This window comes from Etheostoma cragini, chromosome 7, assembly GCF_013103735.1.
Source record: "Etheostoma cragini isolate CJK2018 chromosome 7, CSU_Ecrag_1.0, whole genome shotgun sequence".
In the NCBI taxonomy this organism is placed as follows: Eukaryota; Metazoa; Chordata; class Actinopteri; order Perciformes; family Percidae; genus Etheostoma; species Etheostoma cragini.
In genome coordinates, this window is record NC_048413.1 from 2,182,399 (window position 1) to 2,199,104 (window position 16,706).

A 16,706-nucleotide genomic window follows, 5' to 3' on the forward strand; every position below is an offset into this window, starting at 1 on the left:
CATACTATACAATTACTTTTTAAATATTTTTATGACATAAATACATTTTATATTTTCATGACATACTATACTATGAACTTTTTATATTATATTACATACTATAGTGTGTCCGTTTTTATGACTTTTTACGACATACTATACTATGACTTTTTTGACATTTATAGGACATAACATACTGTGACTTTTTAATAACTTTTCCACAGAATACTATACTACGACTTTCTTAAGTCATACTATACTATGATTTTGATATTTAATGCATACTATACTATGATTTTGATATTTTATGACATGCTATACTATGAACGTTTTATATTATATTACATAGTATAGTATGACCCTTTTTATGACTTTTATTAAGACATACTATACTATGACTTTTTATGACTTTTCTAAGACATCATACTAGGACTTTTTAATGACATACTATATTGTGACTTTTTTATTTTGCATGTCATAATACCATACTATGTCCTTTTTATATTTTTATGACATACTATACTATGACTTTTTTAACTTTAATGACATAAAATCGACTTTTTATTACATACTATATTATGACTTTTTATATGTGTATGACCTACTATACTATGACTTTTTAAGGACATACTATACCATGACTCTTTATCTTTTATGACATACTAAATTATGACTTTTTTAATATTTTTATGACATACTATCTATGAACTTTTTATATTATATTACATACTATAGTATGGCCCTTTTTATGACTTTTATTAAGACATACTATACTATGACTTTTTATGGCTTTTTTATGAATTTCTATATTGTGACTTTTTTATTTTGTAGTTCATACTACACTATGTCCTTTTTATATTTTTATGACATACTATGACTTTTTTTCACATTTTTAGGACATAATATACCATGACTTTTTAATAACTTTTTCACAGCATACTACACTATGACTTTTTATGACATACTATACTATGATTTTGATAATTTACGACATACTATACTATGAACCTTTTTAGATTATATTACATTCTATAGTATGGTCCTTTTTATGACTTTTCTTAAGACATACTTTACTATGACTTTTTATGACTTTTCAATGACATTATACTAGCACTTTTTAATGACATACTATATTAGGACTTTTTTATTTTGTATGTCATATTACACTTATATTAGTTCATACTACATTATGTCCTTTTTATATTTTTATGACATACTATACTATGACTTTTTTATGACATGCTCTCCTATGACTTCGATATTTTATGACATGCTATAGTATGAACTTTTTATATTGTATTACATACCATAGTATGGCCCTTTTTATGATTTTTCTTAAGACATACTATACTATGACTTTTTTAAATCTAATAAATAATAGAATAAATAAAAGACATACCTTAGTATGTTTTTTTTATATTTTTGACGTACTATTATACTATGACCTTTTTGTATTCTATTACAAATTATACTCTCTCTCTCTTTTATGACTTTTTCATGACATACTATACTATGACTTTTATGACTTTTCTTGAGACATACTATGACTTTCTATATTGTGACTTTTTTATTTTGTATTTCATACTACACTATTTCATTTTTATATTTTTATGACATACTATACTATGACGTTTTTATATTGTATTATAAACTATAATATCACTTTTTTATGACATACTATACTATGACTTTTTTCACCTTTTTAGGACATAATATGCTGTGACTTTTTAATAACGTTTTCACCGCATACTACACTATGACCTTCTTATGACGTACTATACTATGAATTTGATATTTTATGACATACTATACAATGAACTTTTTATATTATATTACATAGTATGGTCCTTTTTATGACTTTTATTAAGACATACTATACTATGACTTTCTATATTGTGACTTTTTTATTTTGTAGTTCATACTACACTATGTCCTTTTTATATTTTTATGACATACTATACTATGACTTTTTTATGACATGCTCTCCGATGACTTTTTTAAGCATTGTATTACAAACTATAATAACACATGACTTTTTATGACATACTATGACGTTTTTCATAGTGACATACTAGATGAAGGTACAATGAATTGATCATGAAAACAGCTGCAAACTTCTTTTTTTAACCTGTCATGGCAGATGTCGAGGCTTTTGCCAAAGCCATGGAGACGGAGACAAAGTCAGACCAGGATGGAGACTCCAAAGACAAGAAAGACGACGACGAAGACATGAGTCTGGACTAAGAACTCTTACATGTATTATTATTTAAGTTATTTATTTAGCTGATTCAGCTGTTATGTAACTATTAAACATCAAGGTTAAAGAGTATGGTTAGTATAGTAGAAACTGTCAATAAGACTCCTCTCCCTCGCTGATTGTGCCGTGTTCGTCCAACAGTGTGTGGAATTAAAAGAAATGTTTGAACATGTATTCTACGTGCAGGAGAGCTGGCGCTGACGCGAGGGAACAGTAAAACGATGAGGAACAAGCGTGACTGTTATGTTTATTCTCCAGTTCTGTGACCGATTACTTCACTCACTGACACCAGTTTGAGACGATGAAATGGCGTCATATAAATTGATTGTTGACTCAAAAATAATTTTACAGTATGAAAAAAAAAACACTGAATATTTACTCATTTGACACCAACAATAGAATATCTATTTGGACTTTTTTTCACCATACATTTTTCACGACTGCAGACAAACAGTTTGATTATGTTTCCCAGACAAGAACAACTTCTACAGCAGCAAGACTCAGTCAACATTAAATATCACTTATGATAAGACGGTTAACCATTTCACTGCCATTGTAATTTCAGGCACTTTTTTTCTCCATATATGTACACCTAAATCAGAAGAGTAACTACACAAGTACTACAGTCGGGTTAATACTGTCTGGTACTTGTTATCTGTAAAGGAACAATCGATTGACTTGTATGTGATTTCAGTAAGGATGCTACAGTAACAACTTAGAAACATCTCTTTGGGTTAGATTTGATAAGCAATTCAAAGATATGAGAAAGAAAAATTCCTGAGAACTGAAAAATACAGCAACTAGCCTGAACAGCAATAAATTGCAGTGCAGTGGTTTAAAAAATATATAAAAATAAAAACATATCCTTGGTTAATGACATAAGAGATTAAAAAACAAACATTTACTATAAATACTATGCCATCACAATCCTGCTTCTGTCTGGACACAAAGCTGCCACAAGAGTCTGATCCAATACTTTCTTTCTATTCACAAGTTAAATATATATATATATATATGTGGCAGGATTAATTTTTGGAGATGAACAAATAAAAGAACCTAAATTTAAGGTCACTTCCATCCTTCTCTAACAACAATCTACAGTATCATGTATTAGTCACAGTGGGTTTTAAAAGGCATTTACAAAATCAACAGTATGGTTCCTTGTAATTCATAATAAATAGTACACCGAGTGTGTATAGCAGTAAGAAAGGTGCAAGAGAAAAGTCTTCCACAAACATCACAGCGTATTATTCATTTAAATAGAATGCTAAGACGCACCAAAAGAAAAATCGGTCACAGAAAACCAAAATAAAAGCACAATAAACGTGCTCATTGAACATCTCTAACATAGAGTTCACGACATCAGAACGTCACACGTAGAAAAACACATTCACAGTGACACACATGCCATTAAAATCTTAAAAGATGTGAGTCCTTATTATACAGTGAGCCACCGGACTGAAAATAAATACTAGCAGAATTATTTGTTTCCAATACCACACACACACACACACACACTCACACTCCTTTACCTTACCACACACACGCTTGCTGATGTTATAAATGAAACCAGAGAATGTCTAACCCTGCTGCACCAGCCTGCGGTAGTGCGGCATGACTTTGCTCTCGGGGAGGTAAAGTCCCATCTCCAAGGCAACCAGCACCGGGAACTCCAGCGGAATCAACTCCCGTCGGTTGATACGGAAACGCTCCTCCAGCTTCTGCTCGTCAACGGGGGGGGGGGGGGGGGGGAACAGAGGATTACATGGTAGGATGCAGGAAGAGTGTTTAAATAAAATTACATGCAGATGATCATTTGCCCTAAAAAAAAAAAAAGTATCCACATGCATACTATAATGTGGCTTTTTTATTAAATAATATAATATGACTTTATATTTTTACAACATACTAAACTATGACTTTAAATGACACTATGCTAGGACGTTTTTATGACTTTTCAGGACATACTATACTATGGCTTTTTTAATAAATACTATTGTTTGAATGCTCAGTTGTTCCTATATTCATATCAGTTGAGCCTCTATGTTTACAGACTCGTGGTGATGCCCAGTGTGCTCTAGGTGTAAATCTGTTTGGGTCAAAGTATTTAGTTTTCATCTTTGTCGATTCTTTCATAGAGAAAAGAACGTTATATCTTTCCGACTATGACATGTCCCGTAGACATGTATAGTTTACGACAGGGAACCCAGAAACTGTAGGATGTTTTTGTGGAGTTATTATTACACAATGCTTTTTCTGACCTTTTCAAATCCCCCGGCTAATAAACCATATTACAAAAAAAGACTAAAACTAATATAAACCAAACAAAGCATTTAAAAAATGAATAAATAAATAAATAGTAAACGCACTTTAAAAACTAATTAAAACTAAACTGAATTTGAAGAAATAAAAATAAAACAAATAAAAAAAAACTAATGCAAAATGCAAACCTATAATAACCTTGGTTTGGTGCTGCCGATCTGTTGTGTCATGGTCTAATAAATCGTGGCAGAGAATCGTGATAAGAAAAAAAAAAATCATGATTTATATTTATATCAAATCGTGCAGGCTTACTGTATTGTGAATGTTCAGCTATACTGTATTAGAACATTATAAAACTACTACATTATTTGTAATATATTTCTATATAAATACAGACAAACACACCTGAATGATTAGGTATAATTACTCAATCATAAACATTATTTTGATGTACACCATTTACATTTACATGGCTGACCTGGCTTCTATTAATTACACCACTAAGCCACTTTGTCCTTGTAATCAAATTACCCAGCGCTACTGTACAAAAGCAATTCATTGAAATTGTATTCGTTTTTTAGATTTTTGATCCAATCACAAAGACACAGCTTCTTCAGTATTTAAAAAAACCGTCATGAGGTCGTGATTATAGGACTCTGCAGAGGTGTCTGCTCCACCAACTCGAGAGAACCAGTCATCCGCTCTGGGACAAACCCGGGACAGACCCGGGCTCTTGGTAGGCCCCCAGGTAAGACAACAAGCTAACGGGCGTAAGGGTTACAGGCCAACGTGTTTCCGTGGAAACTTTACTTACATCGATGAGGTGTTTGACTTCTGGCTTCCGCAGATCGCTGCTGATCTTCGCCGCCAGCAGCACGCACGCCGCCGCCACCAGCTTCCTATTATGCTTGTTGAGGCGTCCCTTCAGCACCAGCTTCTCAAAGTAAACAAAAGCCATCGCTATGGTGACCGGCTGTAGACCGCAGTCTTCGCTCATGGCTCCCATCTCCCTCTTCAGGCTAGTGGAGAGAAGTGACAGTTACCGATTGGCTTTCTAAGAAAGAGTGCACTGGGTTTGAACCAGATTAAAAACCCAGAGAAGTCAAAAGGCTGGTGGAGGACATTTTGAATCTCAAAGGGAGCGTGTAATCTCTCTGCACCTTCTTATCTTGCTCAAAGTCAGCTTGATGTGAGGAAACTTCTCCTTGAAAGTCTCATTCATGTCCTTCTTCAGGTCCGATGGTTTCACATACTCCACAACAGTCGTCTGCAGCGATGAAAAATAAATTAAAAAATCAGCCCGGCAGTACAGAAGTGACTAGTGTCAGCATGAATTACAGTTGCAATAGAGTTTTACAGTTTCATATATAAACTGCCTCGGTAGGTAATAAGCCTTTTACACACACACACACACACACAGACACACACACATACACTCATGCTGGAAGTTACAGCCTTGTGACATGATCTCCTCCGCAGCAATAAAATCATGTGAATGGGACATAATGGGTGTATTTTACTCCAACAGGGCTGGAGGTGGGTTTAAGAAGCAGAGATCGGCTATTTAATTCTCCAAAAAAAAAGTGTTTCTGTTCCTGAAACTAATCAGGACTGTCCATGTGAGACAGCACTAAAGAGACCAGCATGGTTTACACGTACTGTCCGCGGTAAAATCAATCAATGAGACTAGATATCGTCTTAGATTTTAAATCTTAGGAGTGGTCTTTTCCAGGTTTTAAAGGCTGCATAACAGTCAAGTGATTTTCCGACCTTACCAGACTGTTCTTAAAGTTCTTTTATTTGCATTTACCCACTTAATCATTATATCCACATTATTGATGATTATTTATCACAAAGCTCATTGTGTAAATATTTGTAAAGCAGCAATCGTCAGCCCTACAATATTGTCGCAAAATAGATATTTTATTTGGTGAAAAATACAGAGATATCCAATTTTCTCCGTATCACCCGGCCCTAACCACATAGAACGCCTTTCACCTTTTTGTTTTGCTTTTACCTCCATTGTACCGAACCGTGACTTCTGTTGACCGTTCCATTCCTTATGTAACATCCTTTACTTAAATCCATTCCTTGTCTGCAGTCTTTGTCACGCGCATCTACCCAAAGCTACCAGGAGGAACCAAGTTACTATGATCCCTTACCCAGACTATGAAAAACTAGTTCTCTTGTTGTTAATACATGAGCTTATTGGAGCTAGCCGGCTGTATCCTGAATATGTAACCGCATGTAAACAGACAAACTCTCACCACGTATGATGCAAATATCAGAACCCTCTTGTGTCTCCCACAGGGCCACTGAGGGTCGCTGAGCAGGTTAGGGTCGTACTCTACCACCTCCTCTACACCTGAAAGACAAAAGAAGAAAAAAACCTGATTGTGCAACAACCAATAACTGAGGCCGGTTAAACAGTAAAGAAACCGGTACGTTTACGTTGGTGCAAATACGAGCCATACATTGGTCCTGTGACACGCTGCTGTTCACACGAGCCGGGGTAAAGTTCCTCTGCCCGTTGCCACGGAAACGAGACAGAGGGGTGAGAGCCACACCGCTCTCTGGAGCACCGCCACTCTTCTGTCTCACCAAGGCGTTGGTCGGATAAAGGAGCTGAGCGTATGACACCACCTGAGGGGGGGGAAATAAGACCGTCAACAACATTAAAATCAGGCAGATTTATCCGAGTAATGAGAGTATTTCTGTTCATCATACTGCATATCCCACAGATATCATCTACCTTGCCATAGTCTGCAAGCTCCACACCTTCCAGGGAAGGAAGCAGGTCAGCGGCCACCACAGAGGACAGCCTCTGTCTCTGAGTCTCCAGCTTAGGATCACTGTTCAGAAAAGAGTCACAGACATTGTCATTTTCACCGCACAATAAACTCACAGTGACCCTTTCTGATGAGCGATGAGAATGATGAATCACACGGGATGATCAAAACATAAAAGCGAGTGGTGGGTGCTCTCTGCTAGGGATGGTGCTTTCAATGTACCTGAGGTGAGCCCTCTCTCCGTAGGGCAGCACTGAGAAAGCAGCATATAGCGACCGCTTGGCACAAATCAGCACGATCCTGCAGGACACAGCAAGTACAGGCAGACAAAACAGATGGTGTGTCAGTCTTCAAGCCGTTACTCAGCAGCTTCTGCACTCACGATATTCATCATCGCTGGAGCTGCACCGACAGTGATCAGTCACTGAGCCCCTTCTATGTTGATCTGATTCACTACCGAAGCTCAACAGCTATTAACGGCCCCATATTGACCTGGTATTAAAAACAAATCTGAGTAAAATGATCACAAAAGGGACAGCTCTAAGTCCATGGACCCAGGACTTACTGAGGACACCCAGTCCCACCTGCCAATAACATACTCCGATAGTGGTCGGATCACAAGTGGACAGCTCTAAGTACAGGTACAAACTTCCTGGGACACATTGAGATCGGCTCTCAAAAAACCCCATTTGGAGGTGGTTTGAGCCACGTTGTGTCCAAATTCTTATATCAGCGGGAACAAGAATGATCCTGTTAAAGACAACCTACTCAACCCTGAGCAGAACTACGTACTCATTCAAACTGTTGAGATCCAAACACTCATGTTTGGAAGTGGTCCGGGCCACATGTGTCCACATCAGGGGTGACACCAAAAATTCAGTAGTCGGTGCCAATACCAGTAAAATACCACGATTCTCTGAGATGCCATGTACTTGAACTTGACACGTGAACTTCTTTAATAAAGCGCTACAAAACATGTACAATAGAGCATAGAACAACATGCTAAAGTGCAATTAACGGTCATAGTGCAACAACTAGTGTCACAAGACACAATCCGGTGAACGTAGGAGAGGCAAATTATTTTTGAATTTTGAATTTTTTCTGCTAATGATAAAAAGGATTTTTTTTTTTTTTTGCATTAATAAATTATCCAGACTGTTAGTAGTAGATCAAATGTCTGTCAATTGCCTAATTGTAAACAACCTTCTGGGTTTGTAAGGTTCGTGGGTTATTAATTTTTAGAAAATTCTGATGCTTATCTCTGTGGTTCCAAAGCCATGTGAAGCACAAACCGGGGCCAGGACTAAGAAGAAGAATCCAACAGATGCAGTCCACATTCACTAGGACTCTATTGTTCGCATAAAAATGTGGACAGCAAACCACTTGCCATCTCTTTACAACCACTGAACACAACAGTGTGTTTGCCGCAACAACTAAAACCACACACACACACACAGCTCCTCACAAGATCAGTAACATGAAGTCGGCAGGCTCGGGGTCTCAAGGAGACATATCGAATCTCTTGCAGGGGACCATATTGCAGGACAGAAATCTACTCGTGTTAATTAGCTTAGTTACATGACCCAGATAGCTTTGCGTCAGCTCAGTGAGTAAAATGCACCGCCTCAAACTCAGACCTGTGGGGCAATTTAGGATAGCGTCATCGTTGTTTTGCACACACCAGCAGAAACCACATGACACTTCACATGTACAGTATGTGGGCATGAAATGGCAGTAAAGTGGAGGAGGAATGTAAAAAATGGAAGTAAAACAACGGTTTATGTGACTATATGACATGTTGTTTTCGGTATCTAAGGACAGTATGACAGAAAAGCATGAAAATGTTCATCCAAACAAATACCATATTGTTGTTTTATAACCGGTGTCAACTGACTTAACACCAGCGTTTTATTTCAGTCCCATCATGCTGTGGAGTAAGCTTACCGTCGCTGCAATATATAAGGTGTTGCATTTCTACACTCCACTTTTGGCTTTTGTAAGGCTTCCAATGATGATTCAATTTCCCGGGCAGTCCCCATGCAGCAGTTGCGCTGCTGTTATTCCTCTGCAAGCCAAACTAAGTCTCTGTACCAGAGTTAAGCAGCTTTAAAGCAGGGGTATAACACTGCTTGGAAGTTAAGGCATAGTTCACAGTCCAAAATAAAGCAGCTTTTGATTGTATTACATTTTTCTGAAAGATTCTACAGCATTCCTCGTGTGTTCCTCTATCGCATAGAGTGTGTAAAATGTATTTGTTATGTAGATTGGAGACTCACCTACATCCTCTGGTATCGTACTGCCTCATACTTTTAATGAAGTGGACTTTCTTTGGCACTTTAGGTCCAGGAGAACCAGAGACATTCCTTAACCTGAGTGGAAATCAAGTAAGACACATTATTAATGCGTCAACCAAACAAAAGGGATCTTCCCATAATAAGGCTTAATGGGTCATCTGTGATGTACATCTCTTTAGCATCACAAATTTGGAGGTGAAGTCTAAGTAAAGAGTCGAGATTTAATAGGGTATTTCCTCCAAACAGCTCACATCATTAACCTGACAAATGGTACAAGAGGTGTGTCTTATTTTATAGCAGACAAGTGACAGTGATTTGTATCCAACACAGTAAAACAACCTAGCAGTATAACCAATATTATTTATACTTGCCATATCATATAAGATTATCTTATAAATGCAGGAAATACTGTAACAGAATCAAAGTGATTCCTCTCATTATACCTGGTGGTTTCGTTTCATGCGGAAGTGAGTAGCCTGTTTAAGGGCCCGTGTTAAAACACCGACCACTACTATCCTCACCTCTGCCGTGAATCCATAGAATTACCGGTCGGGACCGGGCTCATAGCGGCGGGCGTCGACCTGACACGGGAGCAGGGCTGGTGACCGGTGGGAACAGGAGACAGAGGGGTGTCAGGGGTTAGCGCCTCGGCCGCACTGCCACCCTCCAAAAATACCTCGTTTGCCCCAGCAGGTCCCGGAGACATTACAAAAGACGGTCGGGTAGGACTGACTATCCCTGGACAACTGGAGGACGAGCCACTACCTGTCGCCGCGGGTTCCGTCACCTGTGCGACCGGTTCTTGGGTATCTGCCGACGCCGGGGGCACGACCGTTGAGCCGCCGTCTCTATCCCTGAGACGCTGCTCCTCGGCGGCTTTTTGGTCGTTTTCATCGCTAGGCTGACACTGGGGTCGTCCGTCGAGTGAGATATTATTAAGAAACAACAAAGCGGCTTGTCTCCTCTTGGAGTCTTTCGTTTTCCTCCGCTGCTCTCTGTGTGTTTTAACTGATTTATTGTTACTGCCGGTGGACAGCAAACCGCAGACAGCGGTCGCCATTCTAGTTTGAAATGTGGCAGTTGCACGCAAAGGCAACTAAACGTACAGCATTAGCCCCGCCTCACCGTGCGCGGATTGGCTGTGGTGGTAGTTATGTATCTTGCTCGAAGTTGATTGGGGCTTGTATAATAGTGGGAGGTACTCTTGAAACAAAGGAAGTATTCACCAAATTAAATTTGAGGACTAATTATTTTCAATGAACGGATCAAATCAATTTTTTAATCAAAGCTTAAACTTAATTACATAAAATTGTGTACAAAAAAGCTTTTGTAGGATTTATAAGCAGTAACTAATGGCCTTGTTGAGGCTTTAGATCAGTTAAAAGTTTGGGTGTAAATTTTGGAATAATACTTATTAAAATAATAATGTTAATAATAAATTGTATTTATCTGGTGCTTTACATGGTACTCAAAGACTTTGCAATAAAACCAAACACATAAAAACAAGCATATTTTTTTCCGATTGTGGCGGTGGAGCAGGTCAGTGAGGTAACAAGGAGCCTGGTTATGGAGGGCTTTGTGGGTGAGGAGAAGGACCATAAACTGGATTTGTTGGGAAACAGGGGGCCAGTGGAGGTTCTGGACGATGGGAGTGTGAGGAGACGGGCAGCAGACTTTTGGATGTATTGGCATCTATTTAGGTCAAAGATGACTCCCAAGTTTCAGATGTGTGGGGATGGAGACAGGGTGGAGTTGTTGATGGTGAGACCGATGTTACCGGTGTTCTTAGTGAGGGATTTCGGGCCAATGAGCATCAAGTCAGATTTTTTTGTAGTTGAGTTGGAGGAAGTTGGTTTGTTTCCAGGTTTAACGCTTTCTATTTGTAATAATGCAATTAGTAGGCTACTTAGCTCAGTCAGTTGTTTTCGCTTGCTGGTGTTAATGCTTTCTGTTTGGTAATATTGCAGTAATACATTTAGGTTGTCTATTGATTGTTCACGCAAATCCTTATAAAAGTATGTAATGTTAATAAATCACAGATAAAACACAACAGCTAGCCATTTAACATTTGTGAACAAGTTTGAGGAATGGGAAATTGTGATGTGAGCTCACAGACAATCTACTTATTCTCTCATATTGCTGCAGCGATAGGAGTTAAATTGGACACTTTGCATAGGATTTAGATGTTGCTGTTGACTTGCAGACATGATGATTGAATATTTCCCTCCGAAACAGAAACCGTGAAAGCGTTTCTAACTCCTAAAAGGAAGGGATCAATTGACAGTCTGATATAAATCCTTCCCAGTTTAATTACAAACAGCAGGCCAAAGAGTGTACTCAGCGTGAGGGTATAGTGGGTCTGTTAGGAGGCCATACTGACCTGGGTGGATGTGCAGTGTTGTAGGTAGTGGTGACAAGCTCCGAGCCGCTGATCCATCGATCCACTGCAACGCAGAGCGGGGATTTAGTCTCAGTCTGATCAGAACAATCAGCCAATCAGCATCTGCCATCTTAACCTTTTCTTCAGATGATTTGAAATCTATCTATCAATCTATATATCAATCAATCTCTCGATAAATCTATCAATCCATCTATCTATCTGTCTATCTATCTATCTATCTATGTCTGTCTGTCAGTCTGTCTACTGTCTGTCTGTCTATCTGTCCACTGTCTGTCAGTCTGTCTACTGTCTGTCTCTGTCCGTCTGTCGTTCTGTCTATCTGTCTGTCAGTCTACTGTCTGTCTCCGTCTATCTACTGTCTGTCTCTGTCTGTCTGTCAGTCTGTCTACTGTCTGTCTGTCTACTGTCTGTCTCCGTCTATCTACTGTCTGTCTCTCTCTGTCTATCAGTCTGTGTACTGTCTGTCTGTCTACTGATTGTCTACTGTCTGTTTGTCTACCTGTCTGTCTGTCAGTCTGTCTACTGTCTGTCTGTCTGTCTGTCTCCGTCTATCTACTGTCTGTCTCTGTCTATCTACTGTCTCTCTATCAGTCTGTGTACTGTCTGTGTACTGTCTGTCTGTCTACTGTCTGTCTACTGATTGTCTACTGTCTGTTTGTCTACCTGTCTAACTGTCTGTCTGTCTGTCTGTCTGTCTATTGTCTACTGATTGTCTACTGACCGTCTGTCTGTCTTTCTACCTGTCTACTGTCTGTCTGTCTGTCTGTCTGTCTGTCTATTGTCTACTGTCTGTCTACTGTCTACTGTCTACCTGTCTACTGTCTGTCTGTCTTTCTGCCTGTCTACTGTCTGTTTGTCTGTTGTCTACTGTCGGTTCACTGTCTGTCTGTCTGTCTACCTGTCCTACTGTCTTTCTACTGTGTTTTAAAGTGTCTTGATTCTGTGTAAAAAGTTACTAACACCAAACGTCAGGTAAACACATTGCTTTTAATTTTAACAACAACATAATGAAATTGTCTTCACCTTCTTGCTCACCTTTTCTTCTTCTAATCTTGCTCTGAACAGCATCAGTCTGGCACGACCAGTTTAAGGCTTTTTGATTCTAGCTTTGTGTTTGGGTTTTGAGGTAAAGCCCGGCCAACTCCTGCCTCATCAAGCTCATTTTATGGTACACTGTGTGGTTGTTACGTGCTGGACTCAAACAGTTAGCACCAGAATTGAAGCCTTTCTGGCTTTTGCAACAGGGATGGTAAAGGTGTTCTGTTTTATTTATTTCAGTGTCGGCTGGGGAAACTGAGCTGACTGGAAAGTGTTTACAACAAAACTGTCATATCTCAGAGACACAATTTTCTAATAAATGCACATGGCAGGACTCCCCTCCCCTACATACACATGCAGGTATGTGAGCTCACACACACATACACGCAAACACACGCGGTGCAGACATTTCCCTTGTGACTACTCAATAAAAAAACAACCCTGATAAAAGAAAGTATAGTAACATCTTATTTTACAGGTCCATACATTCCTAAAAACATCCTAAAAATGTAATTTAGCACTATTAATAGTTAAATAAATACCAAATAATTAATTCCCATAAAATGCTAAACAGTCAGTGTACTGTAGGTCAAAAATGTGTAGTTTTGTGAGAATGCAACTCATGATATATAAAGAATAAAGTGTATTTTAAGTGGATGATAATTAAATTATTTGGGGTTTAAATAGAGCATAGGAAATTCCTATTGAAATAGAAAAATTTAAATAAATTTGTAGCAAATTAAGGAAAGGAAAGTTTCGAAGAAATTCTAAGGAAATAATGAAGCTGTAAAATAAAGTGTTACCACAAGTACCCCATGTCTGTTCCACTAATAATATCACAGCTATTCCAAGTCTGGAGTCTGCAGCTATTTTCTTCCTACATTATTCAGACAAAAAAGTATGGATACTGTACAGTTCCAGACAGTGCTTTCCCTCTGTAACTTCCTCTTCATTATACTGTTAAATTTACATGGAAATGAATGTCCTGCTTCCTTTGCTGTGTAAGATGGATGCAGTGTGAAAACACAACTGTTGAGAGTCCGATCAGTAGAATACATCCTGGAAATGTAAATCATAATGGAGCTTTTGTTCAGTACATACACATTCTGAATGAAGGTGCATCTGATTAGAGTAATAGTGACGGCATTTCCCCCAAAACTTGCTTGTAAACACACACAAATCTCTTTTGTTCTAGCTTACCTAAAAAAACAACAGATATAGTATCACAGGAATGTTGTAAATCCCACTAATGCTCAAAGCTTTTGCACAAATAATCACATTTTCAACTGTTTTTACATTCAACTCAAATGTTGCTTTTGAACCGCCATTCAGACATGAAGCAGAATTTTCAGAGAGAGAGAGACAGACTTCTTCAACATGAGTGAGTAGTCATGGAAAATGCCGATTGTGATCATCGGTGCCTGTGTTGTATTTATTGTAGGTTGTGTTTAAAAACTACAGTGCGGGAGTTCACCGCCACTCACTTTTCTACCCCTTGTCCAGTGATGTTTCACTTCCAGCTGCCATAAATAATCATGCATGTTGAAGTCTCGTCTCTGTTGTCGATCGATCGCCTTGAGAGGAAGCACCTTCGCTGAGGAGGACTTTCTGCCTCTGATTGACAACTAGCTCCACTTCTCTGCCTACCTGGGCTCTTTCCAACTCCACTGGACTAAGCTGCTAACGTGGACCCTCATCCTGCACCACACCCTGACCTGAGAAATGATACAGAAACCAAAATGCACCACCATCAGACAACATCAAAGCACTTTGCCTTTGTAAAAAATAAAGACACCAAACTCCTCCCCTTCCTTCCTTTGTCTCCACTACCTGACGGTACAGAGAGACATCAAGTAGGCGTGGAGCTGAAACAGACTGCTCAGTGAGAGTCATCTACCTGCCATTTTATTTAAGGCAAGGTGTCCACGCAGCAGAGGGCTGAGTCACTGCACCTTCAGTACATCACACGGTGGTCTCGTACTCCATCACTTCTTTGGGTGTGCCCAGACATCGGTACTGAATCCTTGGCGTGACCGGGGCGCCGCTTTCCAGCACCAGGATGGTTTTACGTAGCCGGCGGTCAATGAAGTGAGCGTCCCAGGCGGGGTACTTCTTTCTGGGCAGGTCTATTCGGATGACAGGCCCCTCTGTCCTGGGTGTGAGGTTGGTCACTGGGGCCTGAGTCCCCCGAGGTGGTCGTACCTGAAACACATCTCCATCTACCCCAGACCCCTGCTCTCTTTCTGACCCTTTAGTTCTCTGAAGGGTCCTGGGGGGGCTGCTCACCAGGTCAGGGGGGAGGCTGGTAGCTGGGGAAGCCAGCAACTCCACAGGCACCTCCTTCTCCACAATATAACCCCACCCTGAGACTGGGCCATCAGGGTGCAGCAGACAGTAATACACAAACATGAAGAAGGTGCCCAGAGCGTAGCTGCTGGCCACCACGCACACCATGATGACGGCATAGAAGTCTGAGGTACGAGGGCCGCGGTACAAATACCAGGCAGTGGTGAGCGCCACGTTCTCAATGAGCACAGTCAGGCTGTAGATGAGCATCCTGCAGCGAGTGCGCCCCTCTCTCACACTGAACCAGCAGAAAACATACACAATGCCCACCATCATGTTATAGATGATCTCCTCCCATTTGGACATGCAGAAGTCCGTTTCGCCTTGAATTATCCAGAACGTCATGATGCACCAATGGGCCACAATGACGATGCCAAAGTAAAGCTGAAACACGGAGGCGAACAGGGCAAAGGCCAGGGTGCGGGCGCCGATGGTGAACAGGTGCCACAGGATCTGAACTATGACAGCCTTGTAGGTCATGGGTAGCTTATCGTCTCGAGAGTCCCTGAGGACTTTCTGATAGGAGGCAACCATCCAGGCGAGGGATATCAGTGAGGCAGAAGCTGAAAGCCCTGAACGTACAAAGGGAAGAGAGGGATTGAGCAAGAGAAGTTAGACAGGGTGGAAATGGCTCGGGGACAGCTGTCTTGTCATTTAGCAGAGTAGGAATCAGGGGGCCTGATCGAGGCGAGGAACAAGGGACTCATCATGCACAGCGAGCGTGAAAGACGTGCGATTGACTGATGTGGCAATTGGTCATTTTTGGAAAACTCACCCTGAAGAGGCAGCACCTGACTGGCCTGGATCATGATGCTGAGCTGCAACACCAGCTGAGGAGCGCTTTTCAGAAAGGACTCCAGCAGACGCAGCATGCTGATATCAGCGCTCGCAAACATCATGCACCAGTAGTAGTGACGGCGCTCGGGGTCTCTGTGCCAGCGGCTCATCACGCCCAGATACAGGGCGTGGACATACCTGTTAATCAGAGAAGGAGGAATTCAGACACATTCCTCAGTGCATTAAGACAGAATTCCCAGTCTAAATATTGTACTTTAAAAACTTTTGGATGTCAAACACAGACTCCCACAAGTCAAAACTCATTATTTCAAACTCTGGGAGTTGTCCCAGAGTTCTTGCCAAAATGTTGGTTGCTCATCTGGGATTTGGACTTGACTGAATCTAAACAAAGCAGCTCTGTGGTTTTAATTTTAGTACAGGCATCGGAGGGGTTGAAAAGTCTGAAATCTCCTTTCAAATAAAATCAAAGGGCTGCAGAAAAGGGCAAAACTGAGAAAGGGAAATTCAAATAAATGCTCTCAATCTGGGTGGGGGGGGGGGGG

At 40.1% G+C, this 16,706-nt stretch overlaps 3 protein-coding genes across 6 annotated transcripts in view; 1 reads left to right on the plus strand and 2 right to left on the minus strand.

Moving 5' to 3' along the window:
- LOC117947026 (proteasomal ubiquitin receptor ADRM1-like) overlaps nucleotides 1-3,012 on the plus strand; it is a 12,894-nt gene extending 9,882 nt beyond the window's left edge. For both annotated transcript variants that reach the window (XM_034875578.1, XM_034875579.1), the window contains exon 10: nucleotides 2,120-3,012. In XM_034875578.1, coding sequence (XP_034731469.1) covers nucleotides 2,120-2,223 — 104 coding nt within the window. In that variant the 3' untranslated portion in view covers nucleotides 2,224-3,012. The remainder of the gene's footprint in view (nucleotides 1-2,119) is intronic.
- A 343-nt stretch (nucleotides 3,013-3,355) lies between these two features.
- Nucleotides 3,356-10,696, minus strand: cables2a (Cdk5 and Abl enzyme substrate 2a). 3 transcript variants are annotated; one of them, XM_034875567.1, is made up of 10 exons: nucleotides 10,103-10,641; nucleotides 9,564-9,656; nucleotides 7,510-7,587; nucleotides 7,251-7,350; nucleotides 6,973-7,141; nucleotides 6,766-6,863; nucleotides 5,659-5,765; nucleotides 5,313-5,517; nucleotides 3,807-3,957; nucleotides 3,356-3,762 (listed from the first exon to the last, which is right to left on the minus strand). In XM_034875567.1, the coding sequence occupies exons 1-9, from the start codon at nucleotides 10,639-10,641 to the stop codon at nucleotides 3,817-3,819; spliced, it is 1,530 nt and encodes a 509-aa protein (XP_034731458.1). In that variant the 3' UTR covers nucleotides 3,356-3,762; nucleotides 3,807-3,816. The 3 variants fall into 3 exon arrangements, with proteins under 3 accessions (XP_034731458.1, XP_034731457.1, XP_034731459.1); XM_034875566.1 differs by having other exon boundaries at nucleotides 3,356-3,957; nucleotides 10,103-10,696; XM_034875568.1 differs by lacking the exon at nucleotides 7,510-7,587 and having other exon boundaries at nucleotides 3,356-3,957; nucleotides 10,103-10,696.
- A 2,254-nt stretch (nucleotides 10,697-12,950) lies between these two features.
- The window catches only part of zgc:198371 (uncharacterized protein LOC497072 homolog), a 6,214-nt gene continuing 2,458 nt past the window's right edge, over nucleotides 12,951-16,706 (minus strand). The window contains exons 2-3 of the mRNA XM_034875557.1: nucleotides 16,142-16,341; nucleotides 12,951-15,938 (exon numbers count right to left, since the gene is read on the minus strand). Coding sequence (XP_034731448.1) covers nucleotides 14,983-15,938; nucleotides 16,142-16,341 — 1,156 coding nt within the window. The 3' untranslated portion in view covers nucleotides 12,951-14,982. The remainder of the gene's footprint in view (nucleotides 15,939-16,141; nucleotides 16,342-16,706) is intronic.